General features: G+C 40.6%; 1 protein-coding gene across 3 annotated transcripts in view; it reads left to right on the top strand.

Annotated features, from left to right (window-relative positions):
- LOC117414553 (chromatin remodeling regulator CECR2-like) overlaps positions 1 to 23,868 on the top strand; it is a 69,648-nt gene that overhangs the window by 31,905 nt on the left and 13,875 nt on the right. For 2 of the 3 annotated variants that reach the window (XM_059026838.1, XM_059026837.1), the window contains exons 3-11: positions 3,573 to 3,756; positions 8,247 to 8,377; positions 9,361 to 9,450; positions 9,861 to 9,916; positions 11,650 to 11,813; positions 13,993 to 14,082; positions 15,154 to 15,310; positions 22,888 to 23,017; positions 23,805 to 23,842. In XM_059026838.1, the coding sequence (XP_058882821.1) occupies positions 3,573 to 3,756; positions 8,247 to 8,377; positions 9,361 to 9,450; positions 9,861 to 9,916; positions 11,650 to 11,813; positions 13,993 to 14,082; positions 15,154 to 15,310; positions 22,888 to 23,017; positions 23,805 to 23,842 (1,040 nt within the window). The remainder of the gene's footprint in view (positions 1 to 3,572; positions 3,757 to 8,246; positions 8,378 to 9,360; positions 9,451 to 9,860; positions 9,917 to 11,649; positions 11,814 to 13,992; positions 14,083 to 15,153; positions 15,311 to 22,887; positions 23,018 to 23,804; positions 23,843 to 23,868) is intronic. The other variant, XM_059026839.1, reaches the window with a different exon arrangement.

The following is a 23,868-nucleotide window of genomic DNA, read 5'->3' as shown; positions in this document are numbered from 1 at the left end:
GATAGCCTCATTGAGGCAAAGCCCTCTCTGTCTGATCCCACACACTGGGATACCGTACATTGGGTATCATGGCTAAAACTGTTGTTCAGGTGTTTTTAAAGGTTTGCACTTAATCTATTTTATGTATCTTTCTTTCTATATGTGTGCTGATAAATGTACCCAATATCATGTTACATCCTTGAGTATCAACAATAGGTATGAATAAAATGTATCCATTATGCCGACCATAACCTAACTAACTGACTAGCTGATTTCCAGATATACTTTCCTCTAGAGAATCGCAAAGACATGCTGTATTAACAAATTATAACATGGTTAGAGATTGGAAGAGAGAATGTTTCTCTCCTGGTACGCAATCAGGCCGTTGTCTCACTCAAGGAATACATTGCATTATCCAATCTCTAAACCATCTCTTCCTCAGCAGCTCAATCAAATCTGCTGTTTTTTAATTACTATATTATTTTTTGTTTTAAGTGACCCGTTTACCGGTGTATACATGCACAAGATATACAGTACCTTGCAAAAGTATTCAGACCCCTGACCAATTCTCTCATATTACTGAATTACAAATGGTACATTGAAATTTTGTTCTGTTTGATATTTTATTTTAAAACACTGAAACTCAAAATCAATTATTGTAAGGTGACATTGGTTCTATGTTGGGAAATATTTTTAAGAAAAATAAAAAACTGAAATATCTTGCTTGCATAAGTATTCAACCCCCACACATTAACATTTGGTAGAGCCACCTTTCGCTGCAATAACAGCTTTAAGTCTTTTGGGGTAAGTATGTACCAGCTTTGCACACAGTGTCGGAGTGATTTTGGCCCATTCTTCTTGGCAGATTTGCTCCAGGTTCAGGTTGGTTGGACGACGCTTGTGGACCGCAATTTTCAAATAGTGCCACAGATTCTCAATGGGATTGAGATCAGGACTTTGACTGGGCCACTGTAGGACATTCACCTTTCTGTTCTTGAGCCACTCCAATGTTGCTTTGGCCTTGTGCTTGGGATCATTGTCCTGCTGAAAGGTGAATTTCCTCCCAAGCTTCAGTTTTTTAGCGGACTGAAGCAGGTTCTCTTGCAGTATTTCCCTGTATTTTGCTCCATCAATTCTTCCTTCAGTTTTAACAAAATGCCCAGTCCCTGCTGATGAGAAGCATCCCCACAGCATGATGCTGCCACCACCTTACTTCACTGTAGGGATGGTGGGTCTTGAGGCATGGGCAGTGTTAGGTTTGCGCCACACATAACGCTTTGTGTTTTGGCCAAAAAGCTCTATCTTGGTCTCATCTGACCACAAAACCTTTTCCCACATCGCAGCTGGGTCACACTCATGCTTTCTGGCAAACTTCAGACGTGCTTTCAGATGGTACTTTTTGAGTAACAGCTTCTTTCTTGCCACCCTCCCATACAGGCCAGTGTTATGCAGAGCTCTTGATATGGTTGACTGGTGCACCATTACTCCACTCCCAGCCATTGAACTCTGTAGCTCCTTCAAAGTGATTGTTGGCCTCTCTGTGGCCTCTCTCACAAGTCTCCTTCTTGTTTGAACGCTGAGTTTTGAGGGACGGCCTTTTCTTGGCAGTGCCTGGGTGGTGTGATGCAGCTTCCACTTCCTGATTATTGATTAATGTTGAGCAGATTGTAAGCAAGTGCCAGTCATTGCTTAAATTAAAGCAAAATGTGGACACCATCGTGATCCTTAACACAATTCAAATATAATCCATGGACAATGGACTTGTTACTAAACTTCTGTGGACAGGGATATCTTTTTTGGTTGACTGTCACGGATTTAAACAACTTTTTGGGGGACTTTTCTTTGACCCCCAACTGGTACAAATCAACACGAATAGGGTAAAAAAAAAATATACATATATATATATATATATATATTTTAGCTCAAAGAGCCAGCTGCCCAACGTTTTGATATGTTGTACATATCTTTCTCAAGGGAGCCTGTGTTTGAATCAAAACATTGGAGGTATTTATAGGTTTTTGACGGCATGACAACTACTTATATATTTATATTAATAATAATAATAATACATTATATATATATATATATATATATATATATAGTACAGTATATATTTTTTTTATTACAATATGCATAAACTGCTGAATGCAGCCCAGTAACATTAACGGATTAGCCCCTTGTATTCCAGTGTTGAGTGGACATTATTTTGAATTAAATAGAGCATGCATTATGGTGATACCATTTTTCATGACACTGACCGCACCGACTGTTTATTTGAGGAGGGTGTTAGTTACTAACATGCTTGTTGAAAGACCCAATGTTTGGGTCTGATGCTGAAAAACTAATTCATACTTTTGTGTCTTCCTGACTTGACTATTGCAATGCTCTATTAGCTGAGCTTGCGGGTCATGCCATAAATCACCTGCAGCTGATACCCAATGCAGCTGCTAGGCTTCACTGCAGCTGATGCAGAATGCAGCTGCTAGGCTTCACTGCAGCTGTTACCCAATGCAGCTGCTAGGCTTCACTGCAGCTGATACACAATGCAGCTGCTAGGCTTCACTGCAGCTGATACACAATGCAGCTGCTAGGCTTCACTGCAGCTGATGCACAATGCAGCTGCTAGGCTTCACTGCAGCTGATAGACAATGCAGCTGCTAGGCTTCACTGCAGAACGAAAAAGAGAGACCATATAACTCCTGTGCTGGCTTCACTGCACTGGCTCCCAGTGAAGTTTAGAGTTGATTTTAAAATTTTACTTCTGACTTATAAAGCACTTAAAGGTCTGGCACCAGATTATATAAAGGAGCTTCTAGTCACATATATACCTTCTCGTGGTTTAAGATCAGCTGATGCAGGCCTTTTGTGCCTCCCACAAGTGTACACAAAAAGGAGGAGAGAGAGCTTTTAGATCTTTTAATTGTTCATACAGATTGTACTCCATACGGTGTTTCGACTGTGCAGATGTTTGATATGAGGTGCTTGAATAAAACTTTTGAGTTGTATCTGATAGTTTGTCTTTCATTTTAATACTGATGTTTAAAATGTAACCGTCATAATCACTGCCTGCGGTGGTTTTAGATATGAGTATAACCGTGGCGGTTCTTGTGTTAGGGACATCCGATGCGGACGCACGCATATTCTTTCCAGTTGTTAAACACTAAAGTCCTTTTTGTATTTCTTTTTTTATCTTCTGTTAAACAAATGTTTGTTTTTAATTTTGAAAAATAAAACGGCAATGCATTGATTTATTGTTGATAAATGCCTATAAGATAATCGAATACGAAATTAGGGTGCCGATTGCACCACTAGTATTCTATTGGATTTTCTTCTGTTTTTAATATTGGCTTTTTTAAACTGAGTTCTAAAATGTTTTTTTTTTAAATTTCTATGCACATGAATTGTATTTTGATTTTCTTCTGTTTTGTCCTGTACAGCGAGCGCTCTGATATACTTTTTGTAAGAAAGGTGCTATATAAATAAAGTATTGCTTGATTGATTGTACAGTGAAAGTATGTGAGGAAGTAAATGTCTGTTTGTTTGTTTGTTTAATTACGGAATTCATTATGGGATCTCTTTTGCTGTTTCTCCAGGTACGCGACGTTTCAGCGGTACTTGGAAGACATCATCAGTTACCGATGGGAGCTGGAGGAAGGGAAGCCCAACCCACTGAAGCAGGCTGTGTTCCAGGAGCTGCCCCTCCGCACGCAGGTGGAGCTCCTTCACCGGCTCTGCGACTACAGACTGGACGCTGCCGACGTCTTTGATCTGTTAAAGGTATCGCTCGAAACTCCTCTGCTGCTGGCTTTGGCAGAGCTGGGGGGTTGTTTTGTAGCTGTTTTGAATCTGTGTGTTTGCATGCAAGACTTCAGTATTTTGAATAGGAGTACCCCAAATTTCTTCATGATGTGTTTACATGCAAGTGGAATTAAATATTCCACTTTGATTGCACGTTCACATGCAGACCGACATATCCATAATACTACACAGGTTGGGAGTGTACAATGACAGCTTCACAAGGTTCACAACGCAAGACTGTTTAACAGGAGTATTTTGATGTTGGGTCCTTAATGTATTAATTATAATAAGCTATTACATCCAGTATCTCAACTGGCAGCTGCTTCTTCGTAACCAGCTACTGCTGAACGGTATGTGCTGACTGACTTTGGGGCATTGATGAAAACAGAGTTTTAGCTGTGCCACTATTGAGGAATTTGACGTTTTACGATTTAAAGAGTTCCTTCCCTGGGCAAATGGTGTCCCGGCATAGCTGGAAAGTACTGGGAAAGCTCTGCACCGAGTTTCTGCAAGTGTTCTTTGTCCTGGAAAAATTCATCCAACTCCCAGTCGGCACCACTTTTTTTTCCTGGTGTGCCATGAGTGTTGGACACACGGATAGCTTCTTGGCTTCCAGTTTTTGTTGCCGAAACTTCTCCTCCACAAGGTCAAGGACTGTGGCATCGGGTACTTGGAGTGACAGGTTACATTTGTTTAAGAGTGCAAACCTATCCACTAGGTACTCCATCCCGAGAAGCTGTTTCTGATCGCTAAAAGTTGCCTGTAGCTTTTTTTTAATCGAAAAACTCATTCATCTTAGCTCGCAGATCAAAGACAAGCTTCAATGTTTTGCCCTTGGATTGCCATGAGGGAGGAGGACTTCATAAGAAGCATCAATTTCTTTACAAATCTGGCAAAAGAGGTAGCGCTTTGATAAAAGCTCACAGCACTGATCACTGAATCCAACATTTCTCGCAGACAAGAAGGCAGTGTCTTTGTAGCTCATGCCTGTCCGTGTATCATGCAATGGGCCCCAATTCTGGAAGCCGCATATGGAGCATTGCAGGAGATCCATCGGAACAGACCACACACATTTCCCAACTCCACACCATGCTCTTCAAAAAAATGAAACAAACCAGCCGCAGTAGCTTGTTGAAACATTCCTCTGATTTTGTCGCAATACTGAGGGTGACGAGTGTGCAAAAGACACGCTTTTTTGGTTTTGTTGCCTCGGCAGAGGGGATTTCGCTACAAATGGCAAACTGCGGCTTTTCATTGCTGGATGTGTGGATGAAAGTGAATCCATAATGAATGTACTCGTCCAAGCATTTCCTTTTCCTTGCTGTCGCATCAGCCGTTTTATAAATTCAAGTTCACAAGCAAACACCAATACGTCTTCACTGTCATGATGTCACGTCACAAAGGAGGTGAATACTGCCTTGGCTTCTAGCAGTCTAGCCTAGCAACCAAGCACACCGCAAAGCTGCGCAATATGGCAGCTGTAAACAACAAACTGAAACAGCGGCTGCTTTCAGAAGTAAGTCAATGCATAACATTAACTTAACTTAAAACATTTCTGTGACGTCACCCTTTGATCTTTTGATTTATTACATCTACAAATCTACTAACTAAAAGTGGCTGAGTAGCTTTGAAGAGAAGGGGAGTGGGGGCAGATATATTGTTTGATTTAACGAATCCACAGTAAACTGTGGATTCGTTAACGAACCCACAGTGAGTCGGAACAATTCAACAGAAAAATGAAGAGCCTTTTATTACAATCATTTCAACAATTGGTTCATTATTACACATTTCAAGCGTAACACTTAGAAAAGAGCTTGTGATTTTCAATTTAGCATTTCATATTGTTTGCTATAAGTAGGGTAATACAATTATACATTAACAACGTAAAACTTTTTTTTTTCATAATTACAAATTGTGACAAAGCTGCTTTCATTTACAGTAGAACAGTTCTGGGTTCTATCACGTCTTTGGTGGATAAAGCACGCTTCTTCAATCATCCTATGCCTAACCCTTTTTTGACTACAACTGTAAGCTCACAGCCCGCTTGCATACTTCACAAACCGATCATTTCCAATGATATTTAAGTCTGCATCTGTAGGTTTGGCAAAACGATCAGTAACTTTCTTCTCTGTTCCCGGTTCACATTCCTTTTTGTTTTTTACATTTTTATTTTTCTAATGCCACTTTCATATTCTACATCTAAAACCCAGTCCTCACTACTAGCTTCACTAACAACAGCCACTCTTGTCTGTGTGAGTGGGATTTCAAACTCTGAGGAACTCATGACAACATTCCCACAATGTGAGAGACAAACATGCTTTTTACCAAGGATTTTAGCTGGGTTGGTATTTACCTTCATAGTTGTAGCTGTATGCATGTCGTTCTAAGAGCATTCACTTGTATATGGTCAGGGCTAGTATGTCAGACTAGTGTTTGGGACCTCAATCTCAATGTGAACTGTCCTTGTTTTTATGTATTGCAACTTGTCATTCTGGTTTCCGATTTTTTGCTATATATCACCCGCGAGACTGCGACCCCAGTGGAAATAGCCTAGCGACCTCAGGTGGGGTCGTGACATAGGTTGAGAGCCTCTGGGCTAGAGGATCACCTTTGACACACAGTAACAAGATTGACTTGCTGTACATTCCCATGTATTTACGCTACCGTATATAAACTGGCAATTTGTGTTTCCAGAGAACAGCAGCACTAACCTGAAAAACAATCGGCCTAAGTGTGACAGAGTTCAAACAAATTGCATTCCTTATAGTAGTTCACATCGTTCTCTGTCGAGTTTCATGAAAATCCACCTTCATTTACCATATCAATTCTTCCACAAGAGTGGCAAGGTTTTTCCTTGTTTTTGACTGCCTATTTCTCTGACCGTTATTAAAACGTTTGTTTCATGCGATATGGGCGTCTAGATCTCTTCTGAAACGACAAGGCATTCTGGGATTTAGAATAATTCATTAAGCTCGGTCCTGGATAATGGTTTTTCTCCTCCCTTTACTCCTAACTTGGCTGGAGTCCCTACTCTGATGTTCAGAAGCCACTTCTTGAGTGTTTTTGACAATGTTATGCTACTGCTTGTCTTTGCTCTCTGTACTTTTTATTTATTAGGTGTTAAACGGTATTTCCTCCAGAGGGAGGCTTAATTGTCCTCTGGTTCCAGGTTCTTCCTGCATTGATGTAGTCTAATAAACATATCACTTAACCTTTTACCATGGGACCTAATCGGGAGTGGAAATGGGGTCTTTTCCCCAGGGGCATTGAATAAGTCTTCTGCTGTCATCAAGCAGTCTGAAGACAGCATTGTACCCCCAGTGTAAGCAATGAGAGTCGGAGGGTTTCTATTGAAGCTTCATCTTCATTGCTGCTTATTGTATTAAAAGTCGATCATTCGTAACTGTTACATTTTTAGAAATGCCAAAAGAAACGTAAATCAAATTGGTGGCAGACATTTCGACGAAGGATTTTTCAGTGTCTTCAATGTTTTGATTCCTGTAGTTGTATCGCTTAGTGATGTGGACTGATTGATAGCGAAGGATCTCTCAGTGGTCCCATTAAGAGGAATGGGTGTGATTTTTGCATGTATTGGACATTAGCCTTGCAGAGGTGAGAATGCCGCTAGTTATATGCTTTTACTTCTACCTCCTCTGGGCTTTCCAATGTTTTCCTGTGTTTTTTACCACAGTGCTTCATTATACAGCACCCACTCGATATATCACGGGTGTCGGGGTCCAATACAAATCCACTATATATCGAGGGTCGTGATATAGCGAGAGACCCACAGAAAAACAAATAGGCTAACAAATACTGTACAACCACCCCCTCGTTTTATCGGGGGCATCAGGGTCCAGTGTAAATCCTCTACTCAACCTGCTTTTTTCCCATTTTTCGTATAAAAAGCAGCACACTGTTTTAATTCATACAGCGGAGGGTAATTGCTTCTCATCAACTTGAGTCCAATTAATTTCCTCTCCTTTCTCAAATGCACAAACCTGCTGCATTGAAAGAATCCATTCTCAGCATAGGAGGCTTGTTGCTAGGGAGCTGACATCACTGCCTTGTGACTTTTGCTAGTGCATTACTGCCACACGTGAACACCTCGTTGGCTAAAATAAAAACCGCTTCAGCAAGTAGATATTTAATTTGCTTTGTGTTATTGTGCAGTACGTGTGTATATGATAACAGTACGATATTACTGCTTTGTTTTTAATTGTTTTGTATATTGTATATAATGAACTGTAATTCTGAGTGCCTATGTATATTGCAGCTAAGGCATACACAGTTAGACAGTATGAGGAGCGAACTCCAGGACTGCGATATATCCGAATCCGCAGTATAGCGAGGGGCGATATAACGAGGGGTGGGTGTAATTGTATAAGGGACCAGGTGGTCTAAACACTGTTGTGTGGGCTCTGGAGGTGCTCCTTTCCCAGCCTGCTCTGAACACCCCCCTCTGCTCACAGGGCCTGGATGCCGACAGCTTGCGGGTGGAGCCTTTGGGAGAAGATGGCGATGGCGCCCTCTACTGGTATTTCTACGGAACACGCATGTACAAGGAACAGCCGCCGAAAGGGAAGGGAAGGACAGCACAGAGGCAAGATATTAACACCCTAGGATTTTACCCATTCTTTATGCCTCCGTTTCAGTCACCAAACCAGCTGCTTTGTTCAGTTTTATTACGTAATGGAACTTAAATCTAGCTGTTATGGTAAAGTACACGTAATTGTGACCTGTGTACCCCAGTTGTTTTACTCGTCTGCTGTTCCCTTTGTGATCTTTCCTATACTACTAGAGTGGTCTGCACTGGTTAGTGGTGTTATCATTCCTGCAGGACTGCAGTGTTGAAAGTTAAGTGTGATATGTAAGATCTCTTGCTTATGAATAAATGTGATCAATGTATGCCCTGCAGGCATAAGCTGTATCTTTATTTAAGAGCATTTTACAGCACTGGGGAATCTCCCTGTATTGCATCAACTAGCTACCCTTGTAGTCAACCACTAAAAATAAGAGTGCCTGTAAAATGCTTTAATATCCAAACTGATTGAGAGATATCTGTCTGACCTATGGAAGCAGAAAACCTCTTCTGCACATGCTTCTCTCCAAATAGCGCAGAAGATCTCAATTGTCAGCACCTTGTCCCAGATGTTACTGTAGCTCCCCCACCCCCTCGTTCTCCCATCGTGTGCATGAAAACTCTGCATTCTAATCGTCAGATTAGTCCCCTTGCTGGAGCTGTTCTCGAGGGATGCAGTGCAGAGGTCAGCACCTGGAGGAAGGATGTTTGTGTGATTAGAGGCTTCCCTGGCAATAGAGGCTTGACTGAAATGTGTGAAGAGCTTAGTGTCATCTTGGCATTGTTCAATTTAAAATGCTGACTGAAATGACCACAGCACTCTATTTATATAAAAATAATGGAAAAGGAAGTATTTATTAAACCGAAATTTGAAACGGCTGAATTGGGACAATTCCAGAATGGATACCCGCTACATAAATAACATAAAATAAGTATATATTGTGATGGCAAAGGAATTTTTAAATGCATGTGATTTAAAATGTCCTCCCTCTTTTCAAAAACAGTGACGACGCTGAACTCAAAGTTGAAGAAAAGCCAGTGAAACGACGGGGAAGACCACCAAAAAAACAAAAATTAGAAGCTAAAAGACTGACGTAATTTTCTCTTTATTCATTTTTTGTTTTCCTGTTTATTGCAGAAGGTCTGTTTTTTGTGTTTTTTTTTCCTCCACATTCAATAGTTGAAAGAATCAGCTACTAAGTGAAGTCAGTACAGCTATATTGCAAATTGCTGGGAATGAAATGCTGGCATTACTGACAAACTGTGCTGCTTATCTAGTATAAATTCTTAAATCATTTCAAGAATTAAATCATTAAATATGAGTCTAGAGTTACATAGAAATCTCAATGCTGTGAAAACAGTTTGCAGGCAGTTAACATTTTTTCTGTGAAAGGTTTGTAAACTCAGGGTCACCTTTTCTTTTACTGTAATTTTTTTAATTTGTTTTATTTATTTTCCCAAAAGTATATGTAAATTTAAACCATGCCTTGTTTCCCGTTTCCAGCGAATTGGTGAATGAACACAAAGAGAATGGCACTGGAGGCTTGCAGACAGGCGCTGGTAAGGGTTTGCACCCCCTCACTATCTATTGTTAGAATTGTTCAGTTTGCTTGAGAGGAAGAAGTGTACCGGGTCGTCCTGTAGATGTTTTGATAGCAGCCGCCTCACTGGCTAACTGGGTTATATACCTTCCAAAAGATAATGAGTAACTATTCAAGTACAGTATATAGAATCGCACATGACGGGCAGTGTGAAATGAGCCAGGGGTGTTGGCTGTCATGAGTGACGCTTGAACACCTTCAGAGCTTTGTTCTCCGAGATTAATCCGTAGACATTAAAACAGCAAGGCTTTCCGGGGGGGGGGGGGGGGGGAGCAAAATAACAACTGGAGTTTTTAAAAGTGTTTTATTCCATCACATGAACATTTTCATTATGCGTGCGGTTTTGAAAGCATGTGTTATTGTTTTTTTGTTACAAAAATAAATCCCTGGTATCATACTAGGTTAAAGGAGGCTCTGTTTGCATGCCGCCTTATCGGGTATCGCTTCACCTGGATACTGAAATTGCCCGCTTCCTGTCATTAACCAGCTAGCTGCTTCCCCTGCACTTTGACGTTCTTAGCTAGTGGGAAGTGAAACCGTAACACACGTCCAGAAAGTAAGGCATGCAAACTGATAGCTTTCTTTCAGGGTCCTAGAAAACCCATCTTTTTAAACTGAAAATACATGTTGGCTCCAACGTGTGCTTCTTTCAGAGCATGTTTCGAGATTCATGTAGCAAAGGTAAGCGTACGACTGGTAGTTTAGCAATAGAACCCTCATTAGGGGATATTGGTCTAGTAGATGTCTGTGTCGGGAAGTTAAGAGCCTGTGGCAATGCGCCCCGCCCCTGTGTGCATTTATGTGTTGCGTGTTGCGTGTGTAAATGTTGGTGTATAGATTGGTACACGGGATATAAACGGGTCTGTGTTTCACGTGTATTTAAAAAGTATAGATTTGTATTTAGGCACGGGATTGCACATCACGCACGTGCATTTAAAATATAATATGCGAGCACGGGGTTGCACAGAATTAATTCACGTGCTGGGATTCAAGTGAATAATTAATTAGTAATTGAATCCCAGCACAACAGTATATATAGAGACACATTTTCACTCACTGGTGGTTGGTGTTCGGTGAGTGGAGAACGAGTGTGGAGAAGGAGAGTTAAAATAAGAACGGAAGAACGTAAATATAAAGTAAATAGTGTTTTCACTCACCGTGTTTGTTCGTCCCTGTTTGTTAGTGTCTGTCCGTTTTGTCTACCTGTTTATTTTGGCGTGAAGTGCCGTGTCCCGTGTTTTGTGCTGTTTTCAACCCTTTTATTTGTTAATAAACGCTGAGTGCAGCCATTGCACTCAGCTCATCATCAACCACTGTCTTTGTTTTGAATTCCTGTCTGGTCTGACGCCACCCACTCTGGCCGTCTTTGTGACAGAGCCATACAGGCTAGATCAGCTACCAAAGCAATGCTCAATTTAATCGGGGGTTTTATTGCGATTCTAGAAACTGGTAAATGGTTTCTTTACATTTTAAATATCTAACTTCTTTTTTTTTCATTCTGAGTGTTCCACTGTCATCTCTCATGTGGTAGTGCCTTGCAAGGCAGCTTCCTGATTGTTGGATACAAGTTCTGAGGCTTCTAATAAACTGTACATCCCCTTAACATATATAACAACGCTGGGAAATGTGTTTGAATAAAGAATTCAAGGCTGCAGTTTGTGATGCGTGGCGTGTGTTCCTGTCTCCACCCAGCAGAGTGCGAGCGAGGGGCCTGGTCACTGGCCTGTGCCACGGAGGAGGAGTGGCACAGCCTGGCGGAGAGCATAAAAGAGAAACCTTCTTCTAAAGACAGGCAGCTCTACAAACTGATCAGTGAAAACTTCCTCCCGGAAATCAGCAGCATGATTGCCTACAAGGTCAGTGACGAGGACTTGCAAGGTAATACCAGGTTAAATCACATGACGAAATGTGCTGCTTTGAGAGATATTGGAAGGGTTTCTTGGGGGAGGGTTAGGGGGTAATAGACTTGCTCTGGGTGTATTGTGATCCCATCATTCCTAGCTATTCTACACCCTCGGAGGAGATTAGCTGAAGGCTGGTTCCGTTGTGGCCACAGCATTTTATTTTATTTTTTTCACTAAATGGATGGCTGAGATCATGGCTCAGTCTGACTGAATTATTAAAATAAACCTTTTAAACCCTAAGCAAATTGAGAACTCCCCCAAGCTGCTGCTCTAGTGGTCCAGATATCTGTGCAAGGGGTGGGTCTACGCATTGTAGCCAGAAGAGGCTCAAAATGACCTCCGAGACAGACAGGGCTTTTCTGCTCAATGACTTCTGAGCTTCAGTAAGCTCCAGCTCCCCCCTGCCATGAGGCTCCACTCAGCACATTACTAGCAGCATTTCCAAAGGAAGCAGCTTATTTCTGCACTTCGGGCACAACCAAAGTGCCTCCCAGAACACACTGCAAGTAATCAACAGCGTTTTCCTTCACTTAGCTAAGTGATTGTGACGGCAATACAAGAGATTCAAAGGTGGAGGGGGGGGATGGAATGCATCCCCTATTGAATATTAAAGAACCCAGCTCTGCTGTGGGTAGCGATTGTTACTACATTGGACGTGTTTGTCTGATATGAAATTAGTATCAAAGATCAGTACATTAAGATAGTAATTTGTTGATGTTTTCTGTTTGTGTAACTCCTGATGATGGGACTTTTCTCCTGTAAGTAAAGATGAATTATATCACTGCTCTCAAACAAGGCTTAACACAGCCCCAGGCACATCATTATTAGTACTTTAAATGTTGTATAAAATACTATTTACTGTATAATTGCTGAGAGGTGCATAGGTTTATGTTTTGGTACAGTGTTTTCGGTGTCTGAGTACAATCAGAAGAACATGGGGGCTGAGATGTTTGCATAAGTTGTGACAGTAACATCAATCAAAGACCACCTTTTATAGTTAGATTTCTAAAATATATATATATATATATATATATATATATAAAATTTAGGAAAAATCTTTTGTAACAAAAGTTTTGCTTTTGTGGATGAAGAAAACAAGTTACAAGAAATAGATGTCTACAATTATTTATTTCAGCAATTTTTTGGCTCCAAAAATGCTAATTCAAAAGTATTCATACCCTAACAAGGAACATTGAAATTAATAGCTAGTTGAGGCACCTTTAGCAAGAATAACCTCTTTTAAATGATTAGGATATTTGTCAATGAGCTTTTGGCATGATTCTTTAGTGAATTCTTTTTTTTTTTTTTTTTTTTTTTTTTTAAACCATTATTCAACGCAAAATTCTTCCAGTTCATTCAAATTCTGAGGACTTCTCTTGTGCACAAACTTTTTGATTTTATTCTTCTTTAACCATTCTGAAGTAGATTTTGACGTGTGCTTTGGATCGTTGTGTTGGAATGTCCAGTTGCGCTTTTAAACCAGGTTTTGTAACTGTGCGTTTCAGATGATTGGTCAGTATCTTTTGGTATGCTATGGAATCGATTTTACCATGTATTGGAACTAAATTACCTGTGCCATCAGACTGTGATACTCTGTAATTCATGCTTTTACAGTATGGTACTTTTGAAAATGCAAATCCAGTAATGCAGTTCGACACACACACACACACACACACACACACACACACACACATATAGGGTTTTCATTAAAGTTCTCCTCCTTGCAGTATTGAGAGATGTTTTAATGCACATCCAGTTCTTAACCTATGGCTCCCTTGTCATCATTTCAGTATTGAGAAGTAGTCAGTGTATTGAAATGTGCAGGCAGTGGTGGCCCAAGTTGACCCACAGTAAATAAGTAAATCAGCGAGGAAGCAAGCTGCTTCCCTTTGGAAATTGCTGAAACAAAGGGCCCCTTCTCTGAAGCAGTTTGCCGTTTTTACAGCGTTGTCGAAAGCCATCACCGCAGCCTTTCTGGACGAGCTGTCGGATTGAGTAATTGCAGATTTGCTCTAATGGATGGGTACCTGGGAACATCAAAGGCATTGGTAAGGGTTTAACAGGCCTGTGAGCAATGACTTTGCCCCCCCGTGACCTCCCCCCTTGTTTTTTTACTTTTGTTTGTCGACAGGAGAAGCAGCGCCAGGAGAGGCTGTCTCAGACGACCCCCATAAGGAGTTCAGAGCGGCTGGTTGTCAAGCGCATCTTGCTGGAGGAGGAGGTGAGGGAGAGAGGGAGATTGCTTCCAAAACCAAAACGGCCATGAGCAAAACATTAACCCTGAAGCACCCCACACACTTCCTGTTGTCCTGCTGGTCCCTTGACGACCCTTGTATTTGACAGTCAAAGCGCTATCCAATCACCAATGGTATAATTGGATAGTAAATTCTACTTAATCAGCCCAGGGCTTTTTAGTCCAAAAGGCCACCAACCAATTTAAGTATGTAGCTTCAAGTTTTGATTTATTTACAAGTGTTTACAGTTTGCGCAACCCTGGTTGCAGCTGTGGGTGGCAATGATATCGCTGCTGCAGGGTGACTCCACAGTAAACCATGTGGCGGTACTAGCAATGGTATCACGGACAGATGAGAATACACAAACAGAAGTGTCAGCTGACATTAAATACAAAAATGCTAAATTAAACACAATGGGGGAAAATACAGCTAAAAACCAAACATTGCCTGCTCCTACTACAAAGGGAGGTTCCAATTTCAGGAACCTACCCTCACACACCCCCCGTATACTTTTTGGAGGATGAAAGTCCCCTAATCTACACAACACTGTCCTTAGTAGGGATCCTTTTTTGGATGGTGGTCCTGGCGTGTCTTTCACAGTCCTCAGTCAAAATGAAAGCTGTTTCCATAACAAGAGCCATCATGATCTAGCTTATCAGCCTGAAGGGGTGTCAGTGGTCCCCTTTTATCGTGAGACACTCCGCCAGGACACACTTACCTGCTCGTTAGGAATTCGCAGCTGGTCAATCCCGGCTGCACGTTCACTATAAAAAGGGTTTTCTGCAGTGTTGCTGGGCAGTGGTATTTAATGTGATAACAGTCCTGACACCACTGCAGAAACCATTTTTTTTTGACTGGGCAATTACTTTCCTGTGTAGGTCCAACTAGTATATAGTGTCATTCCAACTCAACCATACTTGACTTCTTGCTTACATCAATTATTTATTACTAGTCCTTGATACATGCTTAAAAACAGTCATCACCACACCACAAATGGATTCAGGAAGCAAGGATGGCAGCTGCCCTCTATCCCCATCTCCTTGGTTGTCCTGTTGTAGGAGACCATGGTGGCCATCGCGGAGGTGGAGGAGCAGAAGCGCAGGGACGAGGAGATGGATCGGCAGCTGGTGCTGGCGGTCCAGAGGAGAGAGCAGGAGAAGCTGCAGGAGGAGGAGAGGAGGCAGGAGATGGAGGAGAAAGTCAAGGCTGTTGAAGGTAGGGCTCTTTGGATTCAGTTTCATCTCCTAAATGTTTCGTCTTTTAAGATATTAAATGCATTTAAACGTGTTCAATCTTAAACTTATTTTGAGTCTGGGTAAACCATGGTCAGATAAACCATCATGGGATGCACTCCGTTAGACTTGAAATAAATACAGCAGGCTTGTGTTCAGCATTAATGTGTTATCGAAAACATTATGAATACACACTGAATAATAAAGAGATTACCTTAATGTTAAGGTTTTGTTTTTTCTTAAAAAATAAAATAAATTCTAAAACTTGATTTTTATTTCAAATTGATGCTGATGAACTTATACAGTTCTGTCAAAAACTATCTACATTTTTGGATAAAACGGAGTTGAGACGGTTCAGATGACATAAAATATGACATCAGTGCCGGTTCTGAGCCGTCATAACTCATCTGTGTGAAAGAGGTATTGGTTTCTTCTAAGTTCTTGAAACCTGACATGAACATATTTTTCTATGTGAAAAACAAGCTGTGACTTTGAATATGCATGACACACAGTAGATGCTGCCCTGTTCTAGCAGACACCTCTACACAAAGCATTATCTGTGCTTTCAATGGAGAAAAATCTCCGCTTTAATTCATGTGTCTACCTTAGGACCAGGTTGTCTAGCACAGTGTCCAAGTACTGTGCTACGAACAGCTGTAGACCAGCACAAAATGTTTTTTTAATAGAATTATCAATTAACATTAAAATTTTCCAGAAATGATGTTGTACAAGCCAGTCATGGGCTATAAGGCCCTTGACACATTTTTTTAGATAAGTCTGTTCACCCAAGCTCTAATTGATTTCAATAGAGATGTGGAACAAAGGCTGGATCAGCCAAAGTGTCTTTAGTGACGCAAGATCCGGCGCCATTTAGTAAAGTTGCTGTTTTTTTGCTGGCAACACACTGCAGTACATTAGACAATGCTGGTGCTTAATACTGTATAGACACTGACTCTATGGCATGCAACTAGAACTGGCCATAAAAAGGTAAGGGGTCCTAAGACGTTTTACTTGGGAGCTACTCTTTAAGCTTACTTTAGCATTAATTCAGCTACATGGAGTATTGCCCAACATGTGTGGTGCTACTTCAAGTCAAAGATTTCCCACATTGCACATGATTAACAAACCAAGTGTGAATGACTTATCCCTGGTGAATAATCTATTAGTAAGCCCTGTGCTCGCGGGTATCTGTGTGAGTCTGGAGAAGCTTGTTTGCAGCAGTGACTGAACCTGTTCATCACAGACGTCCTCCCTTTCCAGCTACACGTCGGATGTCATCTGTCGAGGGTTAATTAGCTGCTGATTTAAATGTGCATGTGAAAGACAACTCTTCACTAATGCATCATGTATGAGCAACGAGGGGCTCAGCTGTTTATGGGTCACGTTTAAGGTATAGAATCCATAATCAAAAGCCTTCGCACGAACGTTTATTTAAAAAAGAAAAAGATGATTCTTATAAATTCGACACTGCAGTACAGTCAAACTCCCCACTATAACCAAACTGCTTGCATGATGTTTCTAGTGCTGAGCTGGGGTGGTTTTGCTAAAGCCTGTTTGCCCTTAGCTTCTCTGATGGGACCAGGTATCTGTGGGAGGGTGTCATGCATTCCTGTAGAACTTTTTAGGCCTCCTACCCTTTATCAAATAATCTAGTCTACCACGTACTCCCATCTGAGATAGGGTCATAATATACTTATGAAAACAGGAAAACATGTGGTCTTTTCTAATTACTAGATTAAGTACTCTAAATGGAAAACTGCGGTTAAAAACTAAATAAAATACAACTGGTTAACCACGGTGCAAATGCACCAACTAAAAATGCTTTGTAAAATTATTTCAAACTCCAGACTCCAATAAGTGTGCCGAAACGAGTCCAAATTAGGTTATGCTTCCGAAAAACAAAACTAATGTTCCAGTTTAAAATAAAATCAAAAAGCAACTCTCAACTTGATTTTAATTGTTGAGCACTTGAGCTGAGACAATGTAAAATGCTATGTGTGTCTTGTGCGGTGTCGAATCTAGCCATAATAAGCACATTGTTTTGAAGTGAATATTTCCAAAGCTAATTTGTTGAAAGTAGAAAGGGGATATTTATATCAGGCAGTCAAAAATGACTTTGCAAAATGCTTGCATGTTAAAGTGTTTAGTGCAGTAGTCTGTTCGTGCTAATCTGCTGTAAGACCATTAAAGCTTGTTGGTGGATAGTCGCTGTATGATATGAACGCACTCAATAGGTCTGGAGTAGGGAATCCAATTCCAGACACTTCTCCCAATCCCAGGATTTAGGGATTGATTTTTATTTTTATTTTTTTTTATTTTTTTTAATCCCGGGATTCAATTTTTGTAATAATAACATTATCGTGCTTTTGCTTTTAGTAATAATTACTGGTGCAGAGGCGTAGGGTAATGCACTCACATGACAAAGGAGTTCTTCAACAAATTAATTCATAATGAAAAAACACATACAAGCATTGCAAGTAAAGATAAGTCATGTCGCTCCAGCTCCAGCGCAGAACAAGTGAGTGATTTCACTGTAAAAGTAGGGCAGCTCAGCTGTCTGTCAATTAATACTGTTATTTAAAAATGTAAACTTATATAAAATGCTGAACTGATTAAACTACTAGCACTGAACATTTAAACTCCAGAGAGTAAACTTACTTAGTAAATACTACAGGTTTTTAAAAGAAGCAACATTATACAATGATAATCTTTGTTTTTTTTGTTTGTTTTGTTTTAGCCCACAGACTGCAGTAACGCCCTGCTGTTTTTAAATATGTGGATTAGCCATGTGTGCGCTCAACGCTCACTCACTGGGGCAGTTTACAAGCAAAAAATGAAACGCGTGACAACAGATCTCTTGCGCTTTTATGGTCATGACAGTTCTGCTTCCACGTTTACATGAGAGTTTATTTTCGAGAGAATTTAGTCGTCCAAATGCAAACGACCTCATTAATAATAGAATAATGGGAGGGTTTATTGAAATATCACCAAACGCGCTGAAAAGAGATGCTGCGCGATAAAGGATATCGTTCAAATAATGCATAGGGGTTTACATGAGGCTTTACGCGCTAGGCAGAGATGAAGAGAAGGTTACCCCCCATCTGTCTAGAATGCAAACGTCTTGCAGTTAAAACGGTTTATGCTGCCAAGAAGAAGAAAATAATAACACAGTGTAACAATTTTTTTTTTTTTTTTTTGTTCCTTGGTAGTAAGTGTTATTTCCTAATTGCTTATGCCTCAAAAGTATAGAAAATGGCTATTATTCCCCACAAACTTTGCTTTTGTGACCAGGACAGTGATATTTTGAAATTTACCTATTTTCCAGAACATTCCAGATAGATTCAGTGCTGAGTAAACTTGGAGTAACTTCTAGAACTTTCTAGAACTTTCCAGTAATATAAGTAGTAGTATAAATACAGGGGCCTTAAGCCCACCAGTTCAGTTTAGTTCCAGCTACCTAAGTGGATACATATCTGCATTTTTCTGAGATGGCATCAAGGTCATAGGAGACTTCAAAATGGTGGCATTCCTGATGGGTCTCCAAGGCGGTTTTACCAAGTTTCCCTGCTATCTTTGCCTTTGGGACAGCAGGGACACCAAGGCGCACTACCACAAGCGGGACTGGCCACAGCGGACCGAGTTCTCTGTGGGGAGGAACAATGTCAAGTGGGAGCCACTGGTGGACCCCCGGAAGGTGCTGATGCCACCACTGCACATCAAATTGGGCCTTATGAAACAATTTGTCAGAGCTCTAGATAAGGAGTCGGCAGCCTTCAAGTACCTTCAAGACTTCTTCTCTAAGCTGTCTGAGGCTAAGGTCAAAGCCGGTGTCTTCGTCGGACCACAGATAAAGAAGATCCTGGAGTGCAATGAATTCCCCAAGAAGCTCACTAGTAAGGAGAAAGCGGCTTGGAACAGCTTTGTCGCAGTGGTTCTGGGCTTCCTGGGCAATCACAAGGCCGAAAACTATGTGGAGCTGGTTGAGACTCTGGTGAAGAACTACGGCACAATGGGCTGTAGGATGTCCCTCAAAGTCCATATCCTTGATGCTCATCTTGATAAATTCAAGGAGAACATGGGAGCGTACTCGGAGGAGCAAGGCGAGCGCTTCCACCAGGATATACTGGACTTTGAACGCCGCTACCAAGGACAGTATAACGAGAACATGATGGGAGACCACATTTGGGGGCTGATTCGTGAAAGTGATTTACAGTATAATCGTAAATCTCGAAAAACTATTCACTTCTAAATCTTTTGTAGTCATTTTTGTATTACTGTAGTATAAATACATGTTAATTTGGATTCATATGTTGTTTTTTTCTCACTTTATGTGAACAAAAAGACACACATTCGCCCGTTTTCTCATTGGAAATAGGTAAATTTCAAAATATCACTGTCCTGGTCACAAAAGCAAAGTTTGTGGGGAATAATAGCCATTTTCTATACTTTTGAGGCATAAGCAATTAGGAAATAACACTTACTACCCAGGAACAAAAATTGTGTTACATAGTGTAATAGTTATTACTATATTGTTGAGAATTAGTTGTTCTAGAAATGGTAGAGGTAGCATGTGTACAAAAACCGACAGCACTCACCAATTCCCATTACTGCTTTTCTTGTGCTTCTTAGGCTACTGATGTCCTTTCACACACCCATATATATTAGTCTTAGCCAACTGCGTAACTGTTAATGTGCTAAACAAAAGGATTATGCGTTCAATAATCACAAATATGCGTTAATGTGGAACAAATGTATTAAAAACAACTCATGATGTGTTGGTTTCAAACACAGGTACTTTGTTAAAATATTAAAATTAATTATGCAGAAAATGTGGAAACTTACACAAACACTGTTAATATAATAAATACATAATGTGTGTGTATTTGCTAATTAGTTATAAGGGTATATAAAATCATAGGCCTACTTACAACGTACTTGCGCCAAAAATTGATGGATGGAGAAGACGCAGACAAACACTGGCTAGATTAAGTCTTGTATGGGAAGAACTCCTTCAGTCCCATGCAATGGGTTTGCAGGAAAGGAATCGTATTGTGCGCAGAAATTCGGCGTGCAACGCAACCACCTCTTGGTGCTGTTGATCAGCGTGGTCCAGCCTTTCCAAAAGGTGGCTGTATTGCCGATCCTGCCTGGCAGCGGTGCGTGCAATCAGACGGTACATCCTTCTGTACTCCAGGCGCATCAGACGATGCTCCTGGATCAGCAGCTACAGCGTTCAAACCAACTTTAATTTAAAGAACAGTTGAATTGCTTCACAGCTTTTGTTTTACATGTGAATCCTAAGAATAATATGTGAAAAACAAAACATATCGCATATGTGCACACTTGGCCCGACATGCGTAAAATGGCTTGATATCCCCAACCATTTTTCACAAATTATTATTAGGATTCACTTATAAAACAGAAGCTGTGAAACAATTCACAACTGGTCGTCTTTAAATTAAAGTTGTTTTGAAAATGCTAGCTGCTGTCGTTGGGGATATCAAGCACTTTTAATTGACGCTGGGACGGTGGTGTGTATATGCGATATGTTATTGTATTCACAAATTATTCTTAGGCTTCACAGGTAAAAGACAGACTGAAACAATTCACATTTGGCATCCTTTAAATTAAAGTTGGTTTGAGCGCTGTAGCTGCTGTGGTTGAGGAGATAAAGCCATTTTACGCGTGTCAGGTAGGCTGTGTGAGTATATGCGGTATGTTATTGTTTCACAATTTATTTGTTTGATTCACATGTAAAGGAGAGCTTGTGAAACAATTCACAATTGGTCTTCTACACATTAAAGTTGGTTTGGATGCTCTAGCTACGGTGGTTTGGGAGATAAAGCCCTTTTACGCGTGGCTGAGGCTAAGTGTGCGTATGTGCGGTATGTTATTATTTTCCAGAAATTATTCTTAGGATTCACATGTAAAACAGAGACTGTGAAACAATTCACAATTGGTCAACCTGGTGTTGTGTGCTGTCAGAAGGGGTGGAAGCTTGAAACATCCTGCGGGGAAAAAAAGCTACATTATTCGTAGCATTATTATTATGGTCATAGTTTTCATGCATCGTTCATAATACACTGAAATGAATAAATAATGGTATAAATCAACATCTCTATATGCAATTTATATATAATTTAGCCGTGACCCTCATCAGGAGAAGCGGATTGATAATAATGGATGGATGGATATTTAACTGATTTGTATTAGTAAGACTGGGATAAGGAAAATCTTACTTACGCTACAGAGGAGGACAGAAAGACTGTATCCCAGAGAAGAGCGTTCTTTTACATAGAACAAGTGGAGGAGGTATCGTGTTATTTCATGAAAGTATCGTTAAGTATTTTGCACGACTGTGGAGTGTTTTGCTATGGGACTAATGAGGCCAATTAGCGTGCACTTTACCGTGCTTTACCAAAGTGTAATGACACTTGAGTCGCACACTTCTTTTGCCGTGCACTTTTGGAACGAGCACAACCATGCATCATTTGCGCGCAACACGTCATGAATGCACTATAGTAGCGCGATTAAAACTTGCATGTAAACACCGCCACTGTCAGCTGTATATAGAGTTAACCTCGCCCAACAGAAAGGAAACGTTCACCAAAACGGCTGTGGTTTTATTTGAAAGGAGATTCGACATTGTTGATTCGATTTGGTAATTCCTAAAGTACTACAAAGTCGTCTGCCGTTACAGGATTTTTCTTGCGCACCCCTTGAAGAGAGCTCGACTACCCCCAGGGGTATGTGTACCCCAGTTTTAAAGCTGCTGATGTAGAAGATACTGAAGGGGAATGAGTTTAATTATCATTATTCTATTGGCTTAGTTTGTATGCACTGTAAATTCAACTGCTATTCATTCATTCATTCATTCATTCATATATTCATTCATTTATCACATATGTACAGTAATTAGTAATGTTCCACCCCAGTGGGTAGTATGTGTGGCAGTGGGGATTTAGTGGAGGTGGGCAGTGGGCTGATTTGTCATGTTAGTGATAGTCTAGCTCTAATTCTGTGTTCACAGTTGTGGTGGGGTAATGCATGTCGCTGTCATTTGTTTTAAAACCCCCAACGCAAGGACAGAGCTGTTCTAATAAGTGGTCTATATTTTCCAACGTCAGATCACACTTGCCAATTATCCGTTCTGGTACGAATTCCAATCACTACAAACCAATCCCTCATCTGAATAGAGTCAGGTCGCAAAGGTCTTTACGTTTTATTAGATTTACTGTGTAACCTTCTTCATTTAACAATGACAAAGCAGACTTGATTTAGTATTCATAGTCACTGTTTTACTTATATATTTAATTAAAATTGTACTCTTAACAGTATTGTATTACTGTGGTTTACAAGGCATCAAGACACTACAAATGATAGAAATTTTGAAAATGAATGCAAGATCCTCATAAAAAAAATGCTTAAACATTTATAACATTTAGGAGTTTAACTTTTTATAAAATGTTTAAAGTTGTGCAGCCTTAATAGGGTCGATTTTGTATAGCAAGATAAGTCGCTGGGATGCTACCGTGCTTTAATCTGTGTTTTGCATTACAGAGCGTGCGAGGAGAAGGAAGATGAGAGAGGAGAAGGCCTGGTTACTGTCCCAGGGGAAGGAGCTGCCCCCAGAGCTACTCAGTCTGGATCCCCACTCGCCTGTCAGGAGAGCAAGGAGAACCCGACACATGTAAGCACTTCTTCACAGTAGAAGAACTTGGCGCTATCTACTGTACGTCTCCTCGAATTAACTTTTGTTTTAAGATGCACATTTTTAAGCAAAATACTAAGAACAGAAGAATGTTGAGAGCAATAGAAATCAAGGTTTAACTGATGGATCGCACTGGCATTTGGTCATTCTTTACATGTTGCTACAGTGACAAAGTGACATTTTCTCATTTTTTTTTCAAAGTGCTTTTAAATTAAAAGAACAAGTTATGAGTTTGCTTTGTTTCTTCAATTGATGCACTTTTCGACTTTCACCGAGTAAAATCATACAGTCCTTTTTGACGCTAAGAAGTTCACCTGTGTGAATGTATTGTATCGGGGGCTTCCAAACCTGGTCCTGGAGAGCCACAGTCCAGCAGGTTTTCTGGGTATCGTTTTTAAATCATCAAGGTCTGAAGACCTGGAAAAAATGTTAGTGTTGACCAGTTAAGAAATTCATGGGTTCAATTAAGTAATTGAGAACTCTGGTGAAAAGAAAACCAGAAGACCCTGGGGCTCTCCAGCACTGTTGTAATCAGGGTTGGGGTCAATCTCCTGTTTCTCAATTAAATTTAAAATGAGCTTCTCACAGTGGCAACAAATGACTTGAATTGAAGTCGCCATGTTGGCCTGCTTTTGTCATGGTCCTGATTTCCGGCAGTGCTGGAGGATAACCACGTTCCTGACAGACCTGGCTCACCTGCGCTAACTGATTTTATATTCTGTATGAAAAGCAGATATTACCAACTGCTACGGTTTTTTTGTTTCAGATTGGAGCTGGATGAGGATTACACTGCTCTGTACAAAGGTAAGAGTGGTTTTAGCACCAGTCTG

The sequence above is a fragment of the Acipenser ruthenus genome, chromosome 7 (genome assembly GCF_902713425.1).
Source record: "Acipenser ruthenus chromosome 7, fAciRut3.2 maternal haplotype, whole genome shotgun sequence".
Lineage (NCBI taxonomy): Eukaryota > Metazoa > Chordata > Actinopteri > Acipenseriformes > Acipenseridae > Acipenser > Acipenser ruthenus.
The sequence above is the reverse complement of the archived record's forward strand: the minus strand, read 5'-3'. Positions and strand labels throughout refer to the sequence as shown.